Here is a 26,075-nt window from a genome sequence, read left to right as displayed (position 1 = left end):
AATGTTTGTAATTTGTAGGTTTGGAGCCCTTTCGGATTGGCCCATACACTAACTTTGTGAACATTGGCGAGCGCTGCAACGTGGCTGGGTCACGCAAGTTTGCCAAACTGATCATGGCTGGACAATATGAGGTTATTATTATTTCTTAGATTGTAATAAAATCACCACTGTTCCACCTCAGGAGACAGGTTTGTTGTCAGTGTGTTCTTCTGTTTTGTCTTCAGGAAGCTCTGAGTATTGCCAAGGCCCAGGTGGAGATGGGAGCCCAGGTCCTGGACATCAACATGGATGAGGGCATGCTGGACGGTCCGGCTGCCATGGCTCGCTTTTGTAACTTTGTAGCCTCTGAGCCTGATGTTGCACGGGTAAGACAGTCAAATGAATTCATTGTTTTTCAAATTTTTTCCATGTTTAGCAGAATTCTGTTTTTAAGAACAGTGGAATACAGAACCTCAGCCTCATCAGATGCCCATAAGTGAACCTGACATGTAGAATTACCATCATTACTGTGTCTTATTGTTAGGTGTTCTGAGTTGAAGAGAAGGTATAGAGCTGATCTGTTTTACTTGCTGATCATATGTCAGACATTTGTTTATTTACACTTTCAGAACCATCCTACCTGTTTAATGAGGGACTGAATAACTTTGCTCTATATTTTATGAGCCTCTCATGCTTCTAGAAGTTTTGTTTTTGGTCCTGCAGGTTCCTCTTTGCATCGACTCGTCCAACTTCTCAGTGATTGAGGCTGGGCTGAAGTGCTGTCAGGGCAAATGCGTGGTGAACAGCATCAGCCTGAAGGAGGGGGAGCAGGACTTCCTGCTCAGAGCTGCCACTGTGAAGCGCTATGGAGCTGCTGTGGTGGTCATGGCCTTTGATGAGGAGGGACAGGTGAGGCCAAAGTATTCAGTCAACACACACACATACTGTCTACAAAAATATTACAATCATAAAATTATATGTCATCATATCATTGCTCACACACTTATCACATGTCAACATTTGTAACAAAGCCAGAAATAAGGAGCAACAATACAGAGAAAAGTTTTATCAGGAAATAAACCCATCCTGGGTTGGCTACAACAATGGCTGTTTCTATTGACCATAAAATTGCCCTTTAGCTTAAAGAAAGCACTTTAAGCAATTAAAAAAAAACTTGCCAGGATGAGGTGTTTTTTTTGTTGTTTTTTTTACTTTGCTAAAGTAATGGAAACACTTTTCGCATTACACAAATAATATGATCAACAACCATGTTGATGTTGTCACTGATGCAGGGAGACGAAGACGACAGGAAGTAGTTGTTACAGTTCTAAGACACAATCAGACAAAAAATATATCGGTCATAGATGGCCGAGGCATATGTGGAGTTTTATTGATTGGAGCAACAACAGGAAGTGAATGTCTCCACAACAAATCAATCAAAGGAAACTGATTTTTTTTGTTCAATTTTTCCTAATCAGAAGAGAAACCTTTAATTAGTCAATCCAACTTTATGCAGGACATGTAGGATGTTGCTTTATCCTACATCCTACTGCTGCCCTTCTAGCTACTATTCTAATTGAATGAGAAGTTCTCTTCATTGGGATTAATGTGGACAGCTTCACTCCTGCTGAATACACTGTGTTCTCTTTACCAGACATACACCGTGCCATCATAGCAATGATATTGAAGGATGATATTTTTTCATTGGACAAAAGGTTTGAGCAGCAGTCAGTAACTGCTGGTGGTGTACAGTTGCTAATCAATGTGCTGCGACTGCAGGCCACAGACACGAAGCGGAAGGTGGAGATCTGCACCCGGGCCTACAACCTGCTGGTCAGTAAGGTTGGCTTTGATCCTAACGACATCATCTTTGACCCCAACATCCTCACCATTGGCACTGGCATGGAGGAACACAATGACTACGCTGTGAACTTCATCAGGGCCACCAAGCTTATCAAGGTAACAAGATCAATCTAAGACAAAAGGTCTGCAGTCGGGTTGTGCCCCTCTGTCCATACAGCAGCTTTCTGTATAGAGTGACAGACCTCTGGCTGACTTTAGACACATAGTTCTGTCATATAGCAGTTTAACTTGGTGATTTTACAAAAAAACAGCAGAGTGCAAAACTATCCTGGCTGCTATAGGATTCAGCAGCCTGGATTTATTTACACTTCTCTGCGATATTGATATTTTAACGATGATACATTTGCAGTAATGTATGCAACCTTATCTCCTTGTGGCTTCACAATACTTTAGCCATTGCTCACACACTTATGCATAGATTCAAACAGCAATCCATCCTGGGATTGAAAATGGCCTCAAGGTGGCGTCTGGGAAAAGATGAGTTTTAAAGGGCTTGGGATGTAAACAATGGAGCTGGTTGGCAGCTCATTTCTAGCGGTATAATCACATTTCTACTGACTAAGAGCATTATGGGTAATGAGGAGACGCTCTAATGAAAAGCTGTCTGTTTGTGATTAGGAGACCCTACCAGGAGCCAGGGTCAGTGGAGGCTTGTCCAACCTCTCCTTCTCCTTCAGGGGTATGGAGGCGATCAGAGAAGCTATGCATGGAGCATTTCTCTATCATGCCATCAAGGTAACTATGGTTACAGTGTTACATCCACATACTCAGACACAGCTGCCTTTCTATCTTCTCTAATCAGTTGTTATGAATTCCCATCACACCTAAAGATGACAGACGCACAGCTTGTTGTTATGACAATATTATGATGTCATAGCAGGAAGATTCAAATTCAGTTCAGTTTCACTGCTCCTCCTGGTCCAGAGGCTCATTTCTACTGAAGTTTTCTTACATCTTCTGTGTAACAACTGATCTGTTCTTGGTGACCGTTGAAAAAAGTCCATGTGGAAAATAACAGTCCGTGAGATCTAATCTCAGTCAGATTGAATTTAAAAATATAATAAAAGCGTAAAAACATCTAAAATAAATAGCAAATTTAGGATACTGGCAATAATATCTTTCTCTTTTTTATCTTAAAGGACATTTTGTCAGTTGTAGCCTTTATTTAACAATACACTGACAGGACAACAGGTTGTGAGATAGGAGGAAGATATGTGGCAAAGGTCAACAGGTCAGGACTTGAACCTGACCTGTTGACAGAGACAGAGGTCTGTGGGTCACACACTTTACCACTGCCACGCCCTGGAACATTTTTTGATTTTGTTCATTTTAGTTCAGATAAGAAAAATAGAATTTATGTTGTTTTGAATTTTCTATATCTCTGTTCTGTTGAAAAATGTTAGTTCTTGTTCTTTTGTGTTTTTGTCCAGCAAGGATTAAAAATAAAGTTGGCTGTTCTATCAGTATTTATCTAGTTGAAAATAGATAAATAAAACAGGATTTTTAACATTCATAAAAACATAAAAAATGTTAACATTTTCTGTTACATTGACTGCACAGAGACAATAGCTTCTCTGTCTTGCTACAGGGTTCATGAAGTGCTGACTGCGTGGCCTCTGTTCTCTGGGAGTCTTCGCTCAGCCTCCCCCCTCTTCTTTATGTTCTGTTTCAGGCATTTTGCTGAACACATAAAACTCTAGTGAGATTTAAATGAGTTGATGTCATTTCCTGTATAGGATGGGATGGATATGGGCATTGTAAATGCCGGGAACCTTCCTGTTTATGATGACATTGATAAGACGCTGCTGTTGCTGTGTGAGAGTCTCATCTGGAACAGAGATGCTGATGCTACAGAAAAGCTGCTGGCCTACGCTCAGGTAGAGGAAACCTGGCAACCATCAGTCCTCCAGGCTGTTGCTGCTTCTGTTGCTGTGGATGTTGTTCCTGCTTTGCTTGGACTGACACAAGTCTGCCTCTCATTAACAGAATAAAGGTAAAGGAGGGAAGAAGGTGGTTCAGACAGATGAATGGAGGAAAGCATGTGTAGAAGAAAGGCTGGAATATGCTCTAATCAAGGTAAGTGTGTGTGCACAAGTGGGCGTGTGTGTGAGGGTGTTTTCACTTGGCCCAAAGTGTGTTATGCTTAGATGCAAGTGTAAAAATGTATTCCACACACTGTTGTCTGTGTTCCTGTCAGGGAATAGAGAAGTATGTGGTGGAGGATGTGGAGGAGTGCCAGGCTCAGGTGGAGCGCTACAGGAGACCGCTTCACATCATCGAGGGGCCCCTGATGAATGGCATGAAGGTGGTGGGGGACTTGTTTGGAGCTGGGAAGATGTTTCTGCCACAGGTGCTCCTGTTATTCACCTACACTCATTGTTTCAGTTCTCATCATATCGTCTGTATGCCACTCATTCTAGTCATGCCATTAATGTTAACAGTAATGTAAACCAGTCGTCCCCAACCGGTACTGATCCGTGGACCAGTTGGTACCGGGCGCAAGAAATAATTAAATATTTCTGTTTTATGTATTAATTGAGTCTGGAGGATATTTTATTTTCTAAACCCTTTAACCGGATTCTCCCGGATTCTTGCGCGCCAACATTGAGCCCACAAGCAGCAAAATGAGTAAGAAACAAATCAGATGTCTTTGTAAAGTTTATTTGGGAAGGGAAAAGGCCCAGAGAAGAGACAGGAGAATGGATTTATCCCGGTAGGTGATTCCCACATTCCAAGCCCGCTCTGCATGATATGGTGACCGGCTTGTTAATGAGGGAATGAAGCGTCAAACAGCTTCGCCATGTAGAGACCAAGCACCCTGTGCATAAGCAACACTTCGGATGTCATTGTCTCTCACCACTCCCAGATGGGACCGTCTCATTGCAGAGATCAAACTCAGGGCCCCCGTTAGTTGTTATCTGACTCTGCTCTCTGACCAGAGTCAGAGAGCATTAGGGCAGTGGTCGAGACGAGATGAGAGGAGTAGAGCTTGTGAGTTTTAAGTCGGGTTCACACGGCACAATTTAAGGATTGTCGGCCGATTTTCCAAACCTCTGTAACCACACACGACACGAGCCCATAAAAGTCCAACAGGTTCGGTCGGTTCGTGTGTTCAGCCACACGACAGGAGCAACGCACCACACACGAACCGATTCCACTCATGAACATCCCGATTCCAGAAGGAAATCTAGTAAAACCCCAACATACCATACATGAATTTAGAGTAAACAAACACAGATGACAGTGTGGAAGCAGTAGTGATAGTTTGTGGACTCATTTTAAGCGAGCTAGTGTCAGCGTCAAGTCCTGAGTGAGTGAACAGCCTTATTGTTAGAACTTATGTCAGGTTAATGAAAGCTGAAAAGTTACCGGGTTTATCAAGTGCAATACCAGTTTTGCTCCAGTTCTTCTCATTATCATTTTTGTTGATATTTCTTGTACGAAATGCTGAATAAACTTTCATGCTGTTTCCACATATCATCTCCTATATTCACCGGACTCTCGGTTGCAGCTCGTCAGGTGTTTGGGATTCCCCTCCGTTCTTACGTCACCGTGATTCTGATTGGCTACCTGTCACATTTAACAGGCTGCGTTCTTGATCCCAGTCAGAGAAAACCCCAAGACAATCCAACATGTTGAATATGCCCGATTTTAGATCGGAGCGGTCCCCAACTTCTACGTAACAAACCACGCAGGCAGGATGATCGGTTACAATTATCGTCAGCGACAATCTTAGAACTCAGAATGTTCTAAGATTGTTGGAAGGGGAAAATTGGGGCAAAAAATTGGAAATTGTGCCTTGTGACACCCCTCACCTACTCCCTCCCTGGGCTGCAGTAAAATCACCAAGCCTTGACCGGTCCGCGGTGATAAAAAGGTTGGGGACCACTGATGTGAACAGTTCTGAGGTTGAAACTATAAAACCGCATTTCCAGCTGTCCTGCTGGTTTAAAGACCCAGCCACAGGTAGAGTTCAGAGTAACGCAGTTTAGTATGCAGACATCAACGTATAATAATTGTTCATAGTTGAACATTTGCCCAATGAAAATCGTTGCCATGACAGCAGATAGTTGTTGAATCTAAAGACTCTTGGTGAAGACCAGAACTCATCTGCCCGTATTGATTCTCACCAAGTACTGTTGTCACCGGCCACTATATTAGGTACAAGCAGCTGTTCAAATCCTTCACAGATGGTGAATCAACCAATCACATGGAAGCATCTCCCTACCTTTAGTTAGCACCCTACAGATGTGAGCAGACAGCAACAGATGTGCTTTCACTGTGTAGTTTTGACATGAGATTAAAATAAATGACTTATTTCCTAAGTTAGTCCCACAGTGTGGTAGCATCAGTCAACAGGTTAAGTAGAACTAAATTGACAGTTTGATAATACTTCTGTGCTGTTATTAATGTTGTAAAATCAACAGTTGCCCCAAACTGTTTTACTCATCGTATTTCCAGGTAATCAAGTCGGCTCGTGTCATGAAGAAGGCAGTCGGTTATCTGATTCCCTTCATGGAGAAGGAGAGAGAGGAGATGATGGCAGCATCAGGATCAGCAGAGGAGATGGTCAGGAGCATTGTTTTAACATATAAAAAAAAATTCAAATTTTACACAAACTTTTTTTGTGAGAAAATATCTTTATTCCCTTCATTAGAAAATTTGATCCATTCCTCTGTTTGCAGGATCCCTATCAAGGCACCATAGTTCTGGCTACAGTAAAAGGAGACGTCCATGATATCGGCAAGAACATTGTGGGCGTGGTCCTGGGGTGTAACAACTTTAGGTAAATCCACTCTCAATCTCTGCTGCTGGTTTTTATGGCTTTTTGAATTTTTTAAAGTAACCATTTTAAATTTTCTTCTGTTTTTTTTTTTTTTTGTTCCATATTGTCAACTTTACCTTAGTTGTTAATATTAATCCTTTCACACATTCACGTTCACATCCACACTCACTACTGACCTGAAAAACAACTTCAGTCAGACCTGGTGGTTAGCAGTTTATTGGAAAAGTTTCTTTAATTTCTCCATTTTCAGAATCTAGAAAAATGTTTGTGCTTAGCGACAAAGTCAACATTCCGATCTGCTTCTATTCACCAGTGTTTGATGGAGTCAGTTGGATGAAGGATTACTTTTGGAAACCAACCAGAAAAAGATTTTAATAATTAGTAAGGAATAAATAGGAATTCACAATATCATCTGTAAAACAAAAGTCTATGGTGAAGATTCTCAGCCATCCATGGCACAATAATACTAAATGCTTTAATGCTAACAAAATTCTGAAGATTTTACAGAACTAGAGAAGGCTTTTGGATGAGAGGCATAGCGTCTTTCTGAAACAAGAGAAGTCCTGTTGCTTTTTACTGAAGTAGTGTCCATTTCTTGTTACTACACAAGAAATTAAGTATTTGCTGACATGGGGGGTCTTTAGAAGAGCTGATGCTCTTTGGAATGTGTTGACTGAGCCTTTGGGATTTGACCTTCTGACCCTGCCATGAAATTTAAGGCCAGAGAGTTTTTCTAACACTGATTGTTCCTTGCCTCTGGAATGAGATACATCAAACTGTATCTACGGTAAAGTTATGATTGACTGCTTCTGGAGAATTGACCAGCTTGTGTTTGCTCTGTTGCAGGGTGATCGACCTGGGTGTCATGGTGACCTGTGATCGTATTCTCAGAGAGGCCGTAACACAGAAAGCTGGTATGATTAAGGCGTGCCTTATGGCAAAGGTTGCTGGGTAACTGGAGATATTGTTTACAGCAGAACTGTATAGAATTAGGGAGTAGAAAATAGCTATAAAAACACATTCCCTTGTAAATGTTAGGAACACTGGCAAAATGTTGAAAGTTAAATTAAACTGGACATATTTCAATGTCATGTGACTCTTGCACTGCTCACACTTTCACTTAAAATGGATGAGAGGGTCAGCAGGATGTCAGTGGGGTGTAGCAGACCCCCGTCTGGGTGGAAAACGAGCTCTATTTGGGGGCAGAACCATAAAGGTTGGAGGTTCTGCCCCCAAATGGCAGAACCAAGGGGTTGTTTCCTGTGCTGTGGTGGGTTCACTCCCAGGTGACTCTAGAAGATGTAGTCATTCCATAGATACCTCCCAAGGTAGGATGGATGTTATGGTTCCACTCCAATGCAGCCACCTCTGATGTGTTTTGGTTCTTTGTGTGACAATGAACTCAGTCAGACTAAGTTTGTTGTCAAAACAAAGATTCTAAAGAGTTCAGTAAATGTCTATGGATCGCCTGGCAAACAACCATGTCTGGGACCTCATTTCAGGTCTCTGTGGTCCTCAGATACCTGTAGCCCTGGTGAAATGTGGGCCACGTGAGGGCCCCAACAGATGGGGTCCAGGAGGGGTCCAAATGTGGCCCAAGGGCTGGGCTTGGTTTAAGTGGCCTATGCATTAAAATGCAATGAGGTCCACAGTATTCTACAAGGTGCCTGCTGGGATGGATTTGGGCAAGTTCAGTAAGGCTTTTCCACAGGACCCCTACATTAGGAACATAAATAGGTTAAAGGTTAAAGTGCTCTGGGCAGAATCTGGGCATCCAACACATTAAATCTGATTTAGGGCTGGACAATACATCAATAGCAATATATATATCACAATAGACATGTAGTCAAAATCAATAGATAATACGTCTGATAGAATAGCCAATATTTAGAATATTCACTGAACTCCCATCCAGAACCACACAGCATTCTGGGAACTGTAGACAGAGGAAAGGCTTTTGCAAAGCAAGGTTGGTGCAATCAACTAACTCTCTCTCTTTGGTTGCCTAGCAACAACCTGTGGCATAACTTGCTCAGCAGCAGTTTCAAGTCTTGCCACTGTGCCTCATTGTTGCCTAAAAATAAAAAACAATGATTTGAAGTTAAAACTGTTTATAAGACAGGACAGGTCATGTCACCAGTTTGGTATTTCAGATATTTAAAGCAAAAAACTAATCAATAATTATTGATATTGACAGTTATTGATATAGACTGATGTTGCTTCTAGGACTTTAGTCACATTGTCCAGTCCTAATCAGACTGTATTAAATCAGATAAATGTGGACTGACTCTGAATGTCTATGTGATAAATTGTGGTACTTTAAGATTACATTTGTTGTGATTTGGCACAGAGAATATGCCAAATCTGAATTATCTGTATATGGTTATTGTATGTAACAAGCTACTAGAGCATTGCTTTATAAATATGGTTGTCAGACAGCATTCTATAATTGGAGATGTCTTACTTTTTATTTGCTCTGTAGATTTTTGATGTTGTTTACTCCTCAATGTACCACTTTTAGTTTCTTTTTTTCTGTTATGACTGAGCCAATGATAAAATAATTTATGCTATATTTATTTCTGTTATACTGCGTGCTGATAGATGTTTGTTTGTTTGGAGCAGATGTCATTGGTCTGTCAGGCCTCATCACTCCCTCGCTGGAGGAGATGATTTATGTGGCGAAAGAAATGGAGAGACTTGGAATGACAACGCCTTTGCTGATTGGAGGAGCTACCACATCAAAGTAACTTGCACCGACACATAGGATATGTTTCTAAAGAAAACTGTGATTTAAATATTGTAATGACCCAAAGTGGAGTGTTTCAGTGCTGTTTGTTGTGTAGGACACACACTGCCGTGAAGATTGCACCCTGCTACAGTTCTCCTGTAGTTCATGTCCTTGACGCCTCCAGGAGTGTGGTGGTGGTAAGTCATTTATCCTCAGCTGAAGGATGGTAGAGGTCTGGTGCAGGTCCAGCTTTGCATGTATCAGTGTCTCATTTGGCTCATTAAAACCGCTGTCACTGTGACTTATCTATTTTTTATTTTTGTGTACATAAAACACTTTTTACATAGGTCCTACAGAAAGTAGTAAAGTGCATGTCTGGAAACATTACCATCAAAATCCTGCCATGTAGCTGAAGTGTGTGTGTTGCTTCCTCTCTGTTACAAAATAGTGTGTCAAGGGATAGAACATGTTATTGTTTCAGGACAGAGTTTTTTTCTTTTGTCACATTTGAAGATCTCAGTGGAGAGAATTAAATGTTCTGTTAACTGTCAAAATATCCCCAAGTGACCAAATAGATATTAGCTTATTAATCTGCAAATATAAGCACTTCTACTCTAGTAATACTAACACATTTTATTTATAAGGCACTTTTCACGACACTCAAGGACGCAGTACATGTAGAGTGAATAAAGATTTAAAAAAAACAAGAACAGTAACATGAGGCAATCAGAAAACAGTAGTAATGTAGGCATGGGAAAATTTGCCCTATTTATTAATTTTGAAATTATTTTTTAGAAATAGCAAAGCTTCTGTTGCAAACATTGCCAGGTAATACATAAGCTATCTTGGACATGAGTGTGTGAATGTTTAACAGAGTGAAAATGGACTTTTCCCACTAGAAGTGTCCACTAGTGTCCATTCTAGAGGTGAAAGCTCCTTGCAAATTGAATAATTTCCACAGCTGAACTGAGCTGCATTTGTACCAAATTATGTTCATGATCCGTTCTGGTTCTGAGTTTATTTGGAGCTCACGTGTTATTTTTTTGTAGAGGTGAGATGTGGTTTTCTTGGTTTGGTTCGAGTCTACTGGCGTTCACCCAGTTGTGTGTCTGTGTCTCAGTGCTCCCAGCTGCTAGATGAGGAAGGGAGGGAGGAGTATTGGGAGGATGTGAAGGAGGAGTATGAGGAGGTCAGACAGGAGCACTACGACTCCCTGAAGGTGAGAGTTGGTATTAGTGGAGAAGAGCGCTTCTCTGGTTCCAGGAATCCCTTTTTCCCACTAAGAACAAACGTGTAGCTCCTTGGACATGCAGAGAAGTGAAATGCTGTCCTTCCTCCCTGTGTTGCCTCTAGGACCGTCGGTATCTTTCTCTGTCTGAGGCCAGACAGAAGGCTTTGCATGTCGACTGGTCCTCTGAGCCTCGGCCAGGTAAGACAGCGCAGATCGGTGAATTTCAAACTAAGAACTTAAATCTGTTTAATCTCAGCTCTAACAGAGCTGATAGTGAGCATGTTCAGTGTGTCTGGTTATCTTTGTGTTGCAGTGCGCCCTCAGTTCTTGGGAACTCGTGTGTTTGACTCTTACGATCTGAACAGTCTGCTGCACTTCATTGACTGGAAGCCTTTCTTTGATGTGTGGCAGCTTAGAGGGAAATACCCCAACCGAGGATACCCCAAGATCTTCAATGACAAAACTGTTGGTATGAGCTTCTCTTTGCATTTTCAGACTGCTGTCCTGCTTCTGCCAACATCTGCCATCCATCCATATGTTTCCTTCTCAACAGCAGGTTGGTGTTGAGTAGAAAGCTCTCTGGCTTCTTCTATCACTTCTTGCACAAAAAAACAAAGAAGTGCTGAACAAGGACTAGCACCAGTTCTTCTGTAATCAGTGGGTTGCAAGTTTGATACCCACTCTGTCCGTCTCTGTTGTCGTGTCCTTGGGCAAGACACTTCACCCACTGCCTGCTGGTGGTGGTCAGAGGGCCCGGTCTGTCAGACTGCCCCAGGGCAGCTGTGGCTACTACCCAATAGCTTGCAACCATCAGCGTGTGAGTGTGTGTATGAATGAATGTAGAGTGAAGCACTTTGGGGTCCTGTGGACTTGATGATTAAATTATTGGATACTCAACAAACTTTATTGTATTGTTGCTTGCTATATCCTGAACTAGCAGGAGTATGTAAATAGGAAGGGTCCCAGGACTGAATCCTTCCTATCATTAGACTGCTAATGTGAAACTGTTTGTGATTCATCTTTTCTTTTCCAATGTCACGAGAGTGATTGATTGAGAATTCTAAATGTTCCCAATCAGCTGATAACAACAGCAGAAGTGTCTTCAGGCTCTGCCTATTCTGTCCTTGTTTTGTTTTATTGCTTCATGGTTTTTAAAGCTTTGTGCTTTTGTTTTGTTCTTGAATGTTCTACATTTGAATATTTAGAACTCCTCTTCATTCTTTACACTCAACCACAGAATGTGGTTACATCACCAGTATGTGTGATCAGGCTGTAAGTCTGAAAAACTGACTGATGTTGTGCTGTAGGTTCGGAGGCTCGCAGAGTCTTCAATGACGCCCAGTTACTGCTCCATCAGATGATTGACAGCAGCAGTCTGAAGGGGCGGGGCCTGGTGGGCTTCTGGCGAGCTCAGAGTATGGGTGATGACATCAACGTGTATAAAGATGATGTGACAGTTCACAGAGACACTAAGCCAGTCGCCACTTTTCATGGCTTACGGCAGCAGGTGAGAGTCTTTATCTGGAGTTCATCAACTTTCTTACAGTTGGGCACACACCCACCTCACAGCTCGACTCGTTCTCTGGGAGTGGAAGGGCGGGGCATGGGGAAGCATTAGCAGTAAGGGAATGTGTGTGTATTCTGCAGGCGGAGAAAGACAGCTCCAGCTCAGAGCCCTTCCTGTGTGTTTCGGACTTTGTGGCTCCTGTGGACAGCGGCGTTCCCAACTACATTGGGCTGTTTGCAGTAGGTGTATTTGGAGCAGAGGAGCTCAGTCAGCAGTTCCAGACCCAGGGAGACGACTACAACAGCATCATGGTCAAAGCTCTGGCTGACCGCCTCGCTGAGGTGATGTATGCAGGATGAAACCTTAACACCATAAAACTCTGAACATGTTAATGATTCACAAAATGTATATAGGGATGAATAATTATTTAGATGATGTTGATGGTAACTTGGAGGATTGCACCAGGAGCAATTTAACACCAGTGATCTCTGGCTTCACTGAAATGTAGAGTGTCAGCAGCACAGCGCTGGTTCAGGACTTTTCAAAGGGTTTGGTATCAGTTTGCCGCCTGGGGATCATTTCATCTATGGAAACATGCAGGCCAAACACCAGCAAGCAACACTGCTTGGAGACCCAGTGCTGTTGAACCAGCTCATCAGTAAACAATGGTGTAATGCTTGGATTACTGTTGGGTCCTGTTTTAATTATTTATTATCAATGTAATTTCATTTCAGAGTCATTAATACAAAATGTCAAACAAAAATTTAAATCAGGTAAAATTATTCAAAATTGTGATATCTCCTATTTTTATAGTACATAATTATTAAAAAAGTACAGCAAAGCTGCAAAGCTCCCACATCAGAAATCAGAATCAGAACCTTACTGATCCTAGGAGGAAATTGTTTGTTTCTACCTCACAGGTAAGGACAACGGAACACAGAGAAATAAACAAGAAAAAGATTTAAAGCAGTTCAGTAATCATGGAGCACCCAACCTGACTGACAGTTCATCAGACCCCAGCTGCCCTCCAGCTCTGGCTACTGGGTCTCATCAAACAAAACAGCATCAACCAGAGAGGTTAACTAGAAATAACTGAGCTAATGTCTGTTAGATTAAAATGGGCCATTTTTATTGAGTAGTTTAAGAGTCACTCCCTCCAGAAATCTCTTATGGTACTGTTAGACAATAAAGAAAAGTAAAACTGGAGATGATGTTGTGTCTGCTGCCTCTGCCCCAGGCATTTGCTGAGGAGCTCCATGTGCGTGTGCGTAAGGAGCTGTGGGGCTACAGCTCTGACGAGGCTCTGCAGGCCTCAGACCTGCACAGAGTCCGCTACCAAGGAATCAGACCTGCAGCCGGATACCCCAGCCAGCCCGACCACACGGAGAAACTCACCATGTGGAGGCTGGCTGCTGTTCTGGAGGAGACAGGTGAGAGCAGCAGAACACATCTAGGTTCTCATAGAGTTTCATCTCTTTATATCTGCTCTCTTCTCCAAAAATCCTGTTTGAAACTGTGTGTAAGTCAGGATTGCAAAGAACTATTAACAAACACTCTAAAACTCAAAGTTGTTAATGACAGTATCTACTCATTAGAAGGATGATGATAAGATGCTGTGATGAACGCCAACCAGGCTCTGTCTGAATATTCCTCTTGTTTAATGATTAATAAAGGTTCATTTTGGTTCTTTAAATCCAGTCAAATTTTCTTCTTGAGCGGATATAAAAATATGATTTGGCACCAATAATGTAAACATTTCTTAAGAAGGTAGTATTTCATGGATTATTTGGCTGTAAGTAAATGGTAGCATGGTGGGGATGCTAGCTTGTTTCTCCAAGTCTTTACTTGTAAAGCCAAGACAATTTATAAGCCTTCAAATATTTATATTTATATATTAACCATGATCTGCTTATTCAGATGGAAGTCTGATGCGCAGGCCACCTGGTTTGTTGTGTGTATAATCACATCCCGTCAGCAATCCCAGCTGGACTAACTGAATCATCTTGGCATATCAAAATAATCCTCTGCTCAGATTTAGGAAACTGCTCTGTTTGAATGTTCTACTGTAACTTTAACAAGAAGCTCCAAAAAAAACATAGAAGACACTGTTTAAAAAGTATTCAGCACTCCAGGTACAGTTATTACTTAATAACAGACAGACAGAGACAGATCTGATCATTGGAACATAATTAAACTTTCTGTTGGCACCACCAGGGGGAGCTCTAGTATTGTCACCTCTCTTGTATTATATTACAACAAGAATGGTTGTGTGACTGGATGTTACATGTGTGGTGCTCTCTCTGTAACTCAATTTGGTGTTTAGCTCTATGTAAGGTATCACCTGTTCATTTTGGCTTTGTGTGTGTGTGTGCGTGTCTGCGTGTGTGTGTGTGTGTGTGTGTGTGTGTGTGTGTGTGTAGGAATTGGCCTGACAGAGTCTCTGGCCATGACACCAGCTGCCTCGGTCTCCGGACTTTACTTCTCACACCCTCAGGCTTCGTACTTTGCTGTGGGAAAAATCACCAAGGAGCAGGTTCTCATCACAGTTGAATTCATTCATGCAGCACTGATTCACCACAGATTCAGTTTCAAGACACTTTAGAGACAAACTGACCCAATTTATTTACAGATTCAATTGGGCAACTTGGTGCAGTTAAATTAAGATATAACTACATACTTTTCATTTCAATTTTAGTTATAAAATAATCCAGCCAATTTGGTTTTCTATATCAGTTGGGCCAACATTTTCTGTCCCTCCTTCTGGATGAGCTTGTAGTGGCACTGGACAAGAACAACTCCCTTCACCAGAACCATCCAGTGTGAGCAGCCGTCTAAACCAGTAGCAGACAGAACAACACAGTACCACTGATCCAGGAGTACTTTCTATAGAAAAGAAAAGGAAAGGGTTAATGGAAAGCAGAAGTTATTGGAAACAATAACTTCCTCAGTGACACACAGGAAGGTGTCACTGCTAAACGCTAAGCCAGGACAGGAAGAAAACAGAAAGAGAACATAAAGTTAACAGCAGCAATAATTGTGGACGATATGAACTAAAGAGTAGGCTGGTGGTAATTATCTCCTTCAGCAGCTTAACCAAAGAAACTATAAACTTCATTACAAAAGAAAGTTTTAAGGTTCATCTTAGAAGTAGACAGAGTGTCTGCCTTATAGACAGATAAAACTGGGTTCTGGTTCCTCAGGAGAGGAGCCTGATAACTAAGGATCTGCTTCCTGTTCTACTGTTAGAACCTCGAGGAACCAGCAGTAAACCTGCAGTCTGTTAGGGACATATGGACCAATCAGATCTCTGTATGATAGAGGTAATTATTAAGGGCTTTATTTGTGAGGAGTCTTAAATTCTATCCTGAGTTTAACATGGAGCCAACAAAGAGAAGCTAAAATGATCTCTGTTTTTTTTCCCCTCTCCTCCATGGGGTCTTTCGTGGGCTCTAGTGTCCTTTATATTAAAGTAGGCTGACAGGAAAGGGGGAAGACATGAGGTAAATGTCTCCGGGTCCGGGAATTGAACCCGCGACGGCCACGTCAAGGACTCAAGGCCTCCAAACATGGGTCGAACTATCCCCTCTGTTTTTAATTTTCACCAGAACTCTGTGCAGCATTTCGGATCAGCTGAAGACTTCTAACTGTAATGTGTGGACTTCCTGATAGTAAAGGATTACTGTAGTCCAGCCTTGAAGTACTAAATACACAGGCTAGTTTTTATCATCACAATGATCTGTAGATTAAAGAAGGAAATTGTAGAATCTGTCTAATATGGGATTTAATAACATGTTGTGGTCAAAAATAACACTGAGATTCTTTATTTTATCACTGGATGCCAACTTGACAGAGCACATCATCATGTTTCTCTGTTGGATCACACTTAGGTTCCCTTCTGTTCCCCAACCTAAATGAGGCCTTTAGCTGTGCAGTATCTTCCTTGTACTTTCTGCAAGGAGTTGATGTTTTCCTTTGCTTCTTTGCTGCTCTGCCTGTCAGACTTCATGTCTGTATAAATCACTGGCTCGCCTTTCATGCTGATGCTGACAGAACTCTGCTGTGGTACTGTCATGGTTCTAAAGAGAACCTCTCAGGAGAAGATGTGGTGGAGCTAGCTGGATCCTCTTCCAGCTGAACCTCTGACCTGTGCAGCTTCCCTATCAGCTGCTGTTTATCCAAAGGGTTTTGGCTTCTCCAATAACTGTAGCCAGGCTAAATGTTAATGCTAGCACAAAGTGAATTTAGCACCTATTTCTTAGTGGCCTGCTGGTTCGATCAACCTTTGGGTTCTGCTGCTGCTCCTCATATAACATGAAGAAAAAAGCTGTTCTTAAAAATCAGTTAATCTCTTTGCAGTAAATGATTCTGAATGTTTCACATCAGTTGATCTTTGCTAACAATACAAACAGTTCACTAGAAACCCTCTGAGGGAAACCGGTGATGGGTTTACTCAGGTTGAGAAATGAGAAAATCACAAGATGACAACTTGAACCTGAGACCCAGACCAACGTCCAGACTGATGCTCATTGTGTGCAGGTGGAGGACTACGGCAAGAGGAAGGGGATGAGTACAGAGGAGGTGGAGAGATGGCTGGCTCCCATCCTTGGCTATGAACAGGAGGCGTAGTGTGGATCATCATTCCAGCTGAGGCTGCTCCATGCGCTCTGGCAGTGGTACCACACGCTGCTGGATTTATTACCCACAATGCCTCAGTGTTGGACTTTCAGAGTGTCCAGGACCGTCACTGACCAGTCTGCTGCATTCAGATCGGCTGGTTTTTCGTACTATTCATGTTTTAGAGTTTGGTTTAAAATTTGTACTTGAAATGAAAATGTCATGTCAACCGTCAGTCAGTTTTATTTCATTTGTTTATCTTTTCACAATGACTATTTCATTCGAATAATCAGAGTGGTGCCTTGGAGGCTGCAGTGAACTGTCACACATCATCAGGGATCTCAGCACAGAGCAGGGCTGCTGCTGCAGCAACAGAGAGATCCTTAAAAATCAGTATTTCATTTGTAAGCCATGCAGCTGTTCAGGACATAAAAGAATGTGGGATATTTTATTGCTTTTATTTTTTATTAATAATCATCTGATATGATCAAACTGGTAATTCAATTCCTGGAGACTCTACAGGTACAGACCCTAAGCTTCAACACAACATTTCTACACCACAGGGGCATTTATTAATGATACCCAGAATTATTGTTGATGTCAGTTTTTGCTTTTAATTTTGAAAATACATTCAGAAAGTAGTCTTGAGTTTATGTTTCTGATTTATGAACATGTTTCTATTGTATGATAAATCCCAAAGTATTGTTGTATCAGTGTTAAATGTGTTGGAATGTTTGTGAGTGAGCAGCTTGGAGTGAATAACAAAGATGAAACTTTTTCAGTTCAGACATCTAAAAGATGCAAGTAAAAAATAATTTATGCAAAAGGTTTTTTTAGAATTTAGGAGAATTTGTATTAAAGTAGGTTCTACACTAACTTTTAGTTGACCGAAACTGGAAAGCTAACCTTTATAACATTGGTTTTTACAAGCATTGATTATTTTTTTTTTTCACTAACTGGTGCTCTACATTTCTTCCTACTGATCTACTGTGAGCTGTAATGAAGTTCTCAATGTCTTTATGGGAGAAGCAACTGAGAACAAACTGCTGCTCATGTTGTGTCATAAAGCCCTGATGCTGCAGCTGGGTGTCAAACTGACAGCTTGCATTTTTTAGTCTTTCTAATTGTGGAATAATGCTGGTAACTTGTTGAACATTGCGAGCTGTTATAATAAATGTTTCATAGGTAATAAACTGTCTCATGTTTGCTGTGTTTTAACTCTTATGTTGACTGAAGTGAGGCTCTTCTCAACGTTAGACTGTTAGATAAATGAATGTTCAGCAGGAGGACGTCATCTCGCTCTCCACCAACTACCTCTTTATAAAGACTGGGTTTTTGGGTTTGGTTTGTGTTCTATGTTTTTGCTGTTCCTCTTTTTATTAATCAATTATTTCTTAGTTCACCTTTTTGTTTTACTCTTCTTGATTATTTGTTGCTACTGATTTCTTGTTAAATCTTTCTCATTGTTTGTTTCTTTATTTCAGTCTTTCATAGTGTTTCTAGCAATCTTGTTTTTCTAGGTTGTTATTCTTTTATGTCTGAGTTTATGTCTATCGTTCTTTAGAGATTCTAGTTAGGTTATTATTTTTTTGTTTAGTCCTACTTATTCTAGTTTTGTGTTCCTTAGTTCTTTTTATAGTTTAATCAGCCTTGTTTCTGTGTGGTTAGTTCCTTCCTGTCCTTGTCTCTTTCTACTTTATCATGTTTGTTTAGTCTTAGTGTTTTCTTTCCCTGCTCCCTTGTATTCTCCTTTCCTCTTTCTGTGCGTATCTTCCCAGCTTCTCCTCCTCTACCTTCAGTTGACTCCTGCTCTACTTCTCACACTTGTTATGATTTAGTTCATTAGCCCTGGTCTTTTGTTCTCGCACTCAACCTCCCTATATTAAGCTTCTCAGTTTCTGTCACTATTTCCCAGTTCGTCATGTCACTATTCATTGGTTCACCTCCACATCCTTATGTCTTCTGTTTTGCCCTGTTTTGCCCTGTTTTTGGATTTTCTGGATTTTTTTTTTTTTTTTTTTTTTTTTTTTTGTGAGTTGGTTCCTTGTTTTCATTTTTCTTCATTAAATACACACAGAACTTTAAGTCTTGCCTGCTGCTTTTGGGTCAACACATCATGACAAATATATTTCTGAACATATATGGAATTGGTATTTTTGTAATGTTTTCTTTTGTTTATGTAACATGTTGTCTCTATGTTTATTTGTAGCCCAATAAACCCTAAAAATGTTATTTCCACCATTCATCAAATTTCAGGATCACATATTTTTAATATGAATAAATTGATGCGCCCTTTTTTTTAAATAAATTTATATATATATATATACACACTCTTCCCACGTCCCCCGGCAGAGAGCGCAGGCTGTTCAACAAAGCGCACGCGCACACGCTCGCTCACACCTGGGCTGCTCCTCCTCCGCCAGGCGCGCGCCATCCAATGAGCTGGGACCTCCTCCGCTCCGGCTCTCAGCGCCTCAGCCGCAGCATCATTCCCGTTCTCCAGCCTGGATCCCACTCTGCGGGCTCAATCCGGGAGACAGCTCACCATGGCTGACCTGGGAGAGGGAGAGGATGAGATCCAGTTCCTGCGAACAGTAAGTCTGCTGCAGGTCCCTCCGCAGGCAGCTGTTGGCTGGGTGTTCACTGCGTCTGTGTGCGGTGCGGGGCGGATGGTAGGGAGTTTACCGCATTAAGATGACAGCCCCGCTTCATACAAGTCATTGGTCTGGGAGTCCGCATCCTGCTGACAGGAGGAGGGAAGAGATGGGGGAATATCATGACGGAGGAAAAGAAAGGAAGAAGGATGGTGAATGATAGTGAAGGTTTATAGTGTAGCGAATGGTAGTGCCATTGTTCCAAAGTGGAGTTTTGAGGAAGATCCAGCCTGTCTGTGGTGGTGTGTGTATGTACTGGTGTACTGGGCGGGATGGTGCGGTGCAGTGCGGTCCAGCCTGCTGCAGCTGCCTCACTTCACTGAGTTTGGACGATGCTCGGCTTGTTTCCTGCAGTCAGGTGAAATCAGCTGATGGGCTGCATGTCAAGAGACAGGAGCTGTTGCTTTACAGCATGCCACACGTGAATCGTCACGTGAAGCCACTGCACCTATGACTACGGGCTTTTTAAGGGAAGCCACTGGCAAACATACAAAATGTTCTAAGACTTATTATGTAAGCCGATATGCAGTTTATTGTGAACTTGTCTGCTTCTCTGTCAAGATAGGCATAGCAGTTTTGTCACAAAGACTATTTTTGTTCTTTTTACGAGGCCGTTAGCAGCTGATGAAACGGGAGCTGACTGACTGCAGTGGCGTTGATGCTCGAAAATCTCCAGAACAAGATTATTGGTGGGAATTTCTGGGATTACTGCATGTGTTGATTTTAAAGCTGCACTGCACCACATGCATTTCCACTGAGTCACTTGACTATTTGTACAGTGAACGATGTCTTTCAGAGGCTAACACAAACATCAGACACTAACAATCACCCATAACTCTGCAGTCCTGTGTGTTCTGCTCCAGTCTGAGTTTGAGTTTCCATTCCCGCAGTTGGCAGCTGGCCACAGATACCAATCCAACAAATACTCAATCTATATGTATCGTGAGCGGCTTCCATCCAGCTTCACATAATGTGAAGAACAGGCATCAAACTGAATAGCCAAAGAAAATAGAATAGATAGCTATAGATTCAACTTTACACTATAATATATTTATGAAAAAGTGAACTGTTGACCATTACAAATCTCTGCACACATAAATCTAAATTGACCAAATCTGTAGAGGCGAGTTAAATTCCCCATCACAAACTCATAGAACTAGAAGTTTAGTTGTTCTATTCCCTTGCATGTCCACAGTTGAGAATCATGCAGACTGTTTCTACAACACTTCCAGACTGGTACCATAATAGAATCCAACCTGCTCAATGCACTCAGTGGGTTCATTTCTTCACTACTTCTTCACAGAAGGGGTAGAGGTGCACCGATTGCAGCTTTCTAGTCGATTACAGAGTACCGATTTATTTATTTATTCATTTATTTTTAAGCCAATTTTGGCCAATACCAATTTTTTCTCTCTCTGAAATGTTGCCCAATACATCAAGAAAATTGATGAGTTGGCAACAATGGGGTCACTATTAACTTTAAACATGACCTGGTGGTCCGGTCTGTCAGTCAAACCTCTCTCATGGGAGAGCAGAGGACAGTGGTTGATTGTTAGACCTTTCCTGAGGTAGATGAGACTGGTGGATAAGATCGGCTTCACATGTAAAAATCGGCCGATCACTGATCTCTGTGATCAAAATTAAGGAAATCGTCACTGATAAATCAGCACCACGACTTCACAGTCAGCTGTTAGTGGTGTTACAACACAATGGTAGTGATTGGGAGGAGAACAGGACTTACCTGATTTACTTAAACTGTTACTCTCTTAACAGTTTAAAAATCAAATATACCTTAATCTGTTGATTGTCTTACCTAGCTAACCACAGCTAGCGTCCATGCTCTCGGCTTTTGGAGGGTACAGCCAATCAGCAGCAAGGAAAATAAAAGGATCGGTTCCTTTGCAAATGCTAGCCAATGGCGTGCATCTTGGCATTTGCTTTTTCTTTTCTTTATTTTAGACATGCTCAACAAAAAATCCAGTCTGACAGACTTTACTATTAAAAACGGTAATGATTTAGAAATGACTTGGACTCATGTTTCACAGGAAAACCTGTATTCACTGTCTTCACAGTGAGTAGGCGGGATCGCTGTGTGGTTTTGGCTCTGAGACCAGTCGAGCAGAACAACTGTGCTATGATATCATTTTTCCGCTTTCCCTGATTTTCTTAATTTTGTGTGATCAGAGATCTGCCAATACTTGGATGTAAAATCAATCTTTTCCAGAGATCTTATTTGAAAACCAACCACTGTTCCCATGAGGACACCAGGTCACATTTAAACTTCATTTATATAAGTTTATCTTGTGTGCAGATAAAACAAGTTTGTATTGTTTCACAAGTATCGTTGAGAATTCGTTCTGAATTGTTGTAGTCCAACAACAGATTAGAACATTGAAGGCGCATTGTGGCCTCATTACACGGTTAAAAGAACTGTAGGGTATCGGCCAAAATGGAAATGGGCAGGTTAGGCTTTTTGAAGATCAGCCAGATAATTGCGGTCAGTGCACCCTAATATTTAATGGATGAATGATGAATCCAAGAATATTTGGCACTTTTGCATTATCCTTGAACAATACCAGTAGCTTAAGCTTCATGCAGTTTCCATATAAAAATGCAAAGCTTATCATTTTTTCTTTCTGGGTAATTTTATCTGGTCAGATGTTCTTACTAAGAATAATAATAAAACAATATTTAGCCTAAACACACAATTGCAACTGTTAATGATGAGATGAACTAACAACACTTGTTTGAGTATTTTAAGGCCTATATATTTTTTTTATTTAATTTTAAGTGCCACCATTACTATATGACTGCAAAGTCACTGTTGACTTTATGATGTTTGATTTCATAATGTAAAGCACTTGTTGCTGAAATATGTTACACAAATAAACTACCTGTTGGAGCCTGTAAAGGGTTGGATGAATTTGTTTTTGTTGATGTTGCAGATGAGTGGTGGATTTATTGTTGTTTGTTTGTTTTGTGCTGGGGCCCTCCTCCTTGTCAGTCAGCCTACTTCTATAATTGGCAGGCGGGCAGCAGCTGGGGCTGTTCTGGTTGTTTGATCGAGGAGTGGGGAGTGGAATGGTTTTCTTTACCGTCAAATAAACTTTACTTATTATAAGTCAACTCGGAGATTATTTTTGATTAAAAGTTTTGATATCTTTCGACAAGAAGCCATCTCCGCGAGTGCTTTTTGGATTTGACGAGTCAGAGACCTCCTCCTTAGGACTACTCTGGCGAAGAGAAAATTTGGAGGCTTGTTAAGACGCCAGAGTAGCCGTAACACTACCACAAACCAACCCTTGATTGCAGAAAATTGTACTATGGTACTAGCAACCTTTTTTGCTAATAGAACCTTTTTGTGATTTCATCTAAAAGTTATAAATTATTGTCCGATGCTTTCATACTGTTTATTTCCTTTCTGTTTTCCCGTTGATGTCCTATAAAACATGTTGCGTTGCCTTGTCTGTGAGTAGTGCAGCATAAATAAGTTGTTTTGCACGATATCTGCCTCATTCTATCTTTTTGGTAGCTATGGTAGTTTAGCTTTACTTTTTGTGGTTTCTTTTTGTGGTCTGTAATAATGTAAGTTGTCTGAATATACTTATTTTTATTTGTTATACAGTTACTGTACCTCCTTGCTCCTGTCTTCTTGTTCTTCTAGCTGCTGCTGCACATCCTCATTACAGGGAATTAATTGTAACTTGATGACAGAGCTTCTGCATAAACGGTGGGATTCTTGGTTACTATGCAGACTGGTTCTCAGCGGGCCTTGAGTTGCCTCCTCAGCACGGGGTAGCCTCTGTGCCATGGCTGCAGTGTGAGTGCAGATCTTCTGGCAAAACCTGTTAGCTGATCTGATTCCTGAGTTCCTGCACATGAGATCAATGGCAGCAGTTAAATGTTTCTCCAGCTTTTGTTTTTGCCTTGGATTTGATGTAAGTTGGAAGCTGAATTGACTGGGTGAACAGCTAAACAGAAGAGGCAGGGAAAGTCAGGAGATGGCAAGATTTAACAAAAAAAAAAAAGAGTTGAAGTGATGAAATTCAGGTCATTATAATAGTCCTCCACAGGAAATAAGTTCTTCAGTATGAAAATCTAAAGCACCTCAAAGCGAAAGCATCAGGAAAGCTGACGAGATAATAAGGAGAATATTGGTAGAGTATGAGCAGAGACTCAGATGCTGTCAGACTTATGAGAGGCAATAAAGTCTTTTTTGTTATTCAACATTGACTCAGCAAATAATAAGGAATGCACTGAATCTCTATGCAGCTCTGTGTGTAAAGTTGCACACATTTAGCTTTCCATAAAAAATAAGTGAAGCTATATATAGCAGCCTGGTCATTACCTTTCTATGCAATTCCGCTCGACTCTCATCTCCCCTCACTGTTCCATCTGGGATTTCTCCCATTGAAGTGGATTTCTCTGGTCATTTTTCAATTTTATTTTTTGGAACGGGTCAATTGGTGAACAGAAGGAGAAGTCATAAACGATGATGTTGATTTTCTGCTCTGTTTTAGAACTGTAGTCCGCATGTAGTTTTAGGAATGGCAGCGGAGGAAGTGAGAGAAACTGTTCAGTCCATGTTGGTCACACTTCCAAAATATTGAATTAACATTAACAGCCGCTGCGATTGGATTAACTCATCTCTCTTTGCACTGGAGGAGATTTGTTTACTGCACAGAAAACTTCTAGTAAGCTTCATAGCGTCGAACTGGTGCATTACATCCGTCACAGACAAACGGTAGTCTACACCTCTAGCAAGCTATCATTTCTCATGGTGTGCAAACGGGAAATATGTGTTGGCCAGTAAAGTCAACACAGTGAAGATGTTTTGGTTGCCAGTAAGGGACAAGCCTTAAAAAGACTAGGAGGGTTTGGCATACCCCGTCTTGGAGATAACAGATGAAAGTAATGCACAGAGTTCAGACTCTGACAGGTCATTGAAATATGTAGTTATCCTCTCCAGAGCATAAACACACGGATGTTGCAATCACCTTACTGACACCAGTAACATTAACATTTAGAATCATGGAAACAATTAGATATCAAAGCTGTATCCTATTGTTTATTTCTGCCAGAACAAGTATGATAAATTAATGACATTTTTAATTCTTGTTGCCAGTAAAAATATTTTTGAAGACGACAAAGCAAACCTGAATAGCTATGATTGATGTTTCCTGTTTTATATAATAATAAACTCCACCTCTGTCCATCTTGACATTTGTATTTTGTTACTGATGTGTTACATTGCTAATCATTCATTTGCTGCACTGTAATTATATGTTGTGAGTATTTCTGTATTCAGTGGTTGTTAATTATGCACAACAGGGGAAGCACTAACAGTGGTAGACTCAGCTGTACAGTAGGACAGAATTTTGCTGTTTTGTTGAAATAAACCTGAAATGATTGGAGAGTTGAAATGTTCAAACTTCTTTAGTATTTTCATTAGAGGTTTGGGCAATTAGCAGTGCATCCAGCAGTTAGTGGGCGTGTGTGTGTGTGTGTTTTAATTGGTTGATGTATTCTACCAGAGGTGGAAGACTTCCAGGATGTTCCATGACAGATACAGATTTTTTTTTTTTTTTTTTTTTAAAAGACCAAACAAAATCTGTTGAGCACTTTGGTCTAGTTGGTGCTTTTGCCCCTCTTGCACTCAAAGTACTCAATATTATATTGTCTTCTTCTAAAGTTGCTTATTAAAGTTTAAGACCGAGCCTAGAGGAGCAGCAGGTATTCATCTGATGGAAATGCATCAGAAAAAAAACTGAGAGTTAAACTGGATAAACATAAACTCATTTATTTATGCACCTCTAACAATAACACCTCCAGAGTTGATAGAAAAAACAATAAACTAACATGTTGTTCAGTTAGGTTACGTAATGATGACAAAACCATCATGGTGTGAGATTAAAGAAAACTAATAATAATAAATAAAAATCAAGAATCCGTAGTAATACCTGAGATTTAAAACATTGAATATGGTCTGTATGAACATGCATGCATCTTGCATCACATCACACAACATGCATCTTCATGCCATTAAATTAGATGATAAACAAAATTTTGATTTTGTCACCTGGTCTTGGTGACGGGTGAAGTTTTAGTGATCACATTCATTAGACTTTAACTCATCTTTTCATTTTGATTGCTTTAAACAGAAGTCTTTTTCATTTATTTTTACTAGCTCAGTGTTTTTATCTTTACACAGCTGTTTCCACCTGACCATCATGTTTATCTTTTTCTCTGTACTTGGAGTCGTCAATTAGAAACATTGCAAATTAGTATATTATAAGTATAGTTTTTAACGACTACTGTTAATTTACAGCCACGCTTTTTGTTTGCCCCTCACTGTCCTCCTCCTTTTCCTCCACTGTCTTTCATCTTCCTCTGCTTTGGTCTCCCTCTAATTCTCCAGCACTCCTGCTAAGTGCACTTTGAATGTAGATCAATACATGGTTACTGGTGACTGCTGATGGCTCAGCACAAAGCAAACAGCATGGCAGCAGCAGTGTGGTCATCTTTATTTATTCATCTGTGTTGCAGGGAAATGTCTGTTTTGGCAGACTGCTCAAAGAATTCCAATGGAGAACCACCTCAGGTCAAATAAAAGGACCCTCTGCCTCTAATCCTCTAGTTTACTGAGTCCAGTCCACTTCTGAGTATGATCAAAACTCTGCTGCCGGACTTCAAAGACTGCATTAAACACAAAG

General features: G+C 40.9%; 2 protein-coding genes across 3 annotated transcripts in view; both read left to right on the top strand.

The window, feature by feature from the left end:
• Window positions 1–17,919, top strand: part of mtr (5-methyltetrahydrofolate-homocysteine methyltransferase) — a 29,047-nt gene extending 11,128 nt beyond the window's left edge. The window contains exons 13-33 of the mRNA XM_044102453.1: window positions 19–131; window positions 225–365; window positions 703–888; window positions 1,759–1,938; window positions 2,461–2,577; window positions 3,579–3,719; window positions 3,829–3,918; window positions 4,040–4,192; window positions 6,304–6,411; window positions 6,528–6,628; window positions 7,475–7,542; window positions 9,251–9,371; window positions 9,472–9,553; window positions 10,477–10,575; window positions 10,710–10,785; window positions 10,901–11,056; window positions 11,895–12,094; window positions 12,235–12,435; window positions 13,332–13,524; window positions 14,515–14,627; window positions 16,631–17,919. Coding sequence (XP_043958388.1) covers window positions 19–131; window positions 225–365; window positions 703–888; window positions 1,759–1,938; window positions 2,461–2,577; window positions 3,579–3,719; window positions 3,829–3,918; window positions 4,040–4,192; window positions 6,304–6,411; window positions 6,528–6,628; window positions 7,475–7,542; window positions 9,251–9,371; window positions 9,472–9,553; window positions 10,477–10,575; window positions 10,710–10,785; window positions 10,901–11,056; window positions 11,895–12,094; window positions 12,235–12,435; window positions 13,332–13,524; window positions 14,515–14,627; window positions 16,631–16,720 — 2,729 coding nt within the window. The 3' untranslated portion in view covers window positions 16,721–17,919. The remainder of the gene's footprint in view (window positions 1–18; window positions 132–224; window positions 366–702; window positions 889–1,758; window positions 1,939–2,460; window positions 2,578–3,578; window positions 3,720–3,828; window positions 3,919–4,039; window positions 4,193–6,303; window positions 6,412–6,527; window positions 6,629–7,474; window positions 7,543–9,250; window positions 9,372–9,471; window positions 9,554–10,476; window positions 10,576–10,709; window positions 10,786–10,900; window positions 11,057–11,894; window positions 12,095–12,234; window positions 12,436–13,331; window positions 13,525–14,514; window positions 14,628–16,630) is intronic.
• Window positions 17,920–19,183: 1,264 nt separating this feature from the next.
• The window catches only part of ryr2a (ryanodine receptor 2a (cardiac)), a 132,553-nt gene continuing 125,661 nt past the window's right edge, over window positions 19,184–26,075 (top strand). For both annotated transcript variants that reach the window (XM_044102021.1, XM_044102020.1), the window contains exon 1: window positions 19,184–19,302. In XM_044102021.1, coding sequence (XP_043957956.1) covers window positions 19,255–19,302 — 48 coding nt within the window. In that variant the 5' untranslated portion in view covers window positions 19,184–19,254. The remainder of the gene's footprint in view (window positions 19,303–26,075) is intronic.

The sequence above is a fragment of the Gambusia affinis genome, linkage group LG20 (assembly GCF_019740435.1).
Source record: "Gambusia affinis linkage group LG20, SWU_Gaff_1.0, whole genome shotgun sequence".
Lineage (NCBI taxonomy): Eukaryota > Metazoa > Chordata > Actinopteri > Cyprinodontiformes > Poeciliidae > Gambusia > Gambusia affinis.
Note: the sequence above shows the minus strand (reverse complement) of the source record. Positions and strands in the feature narration are given on the sequence as shown.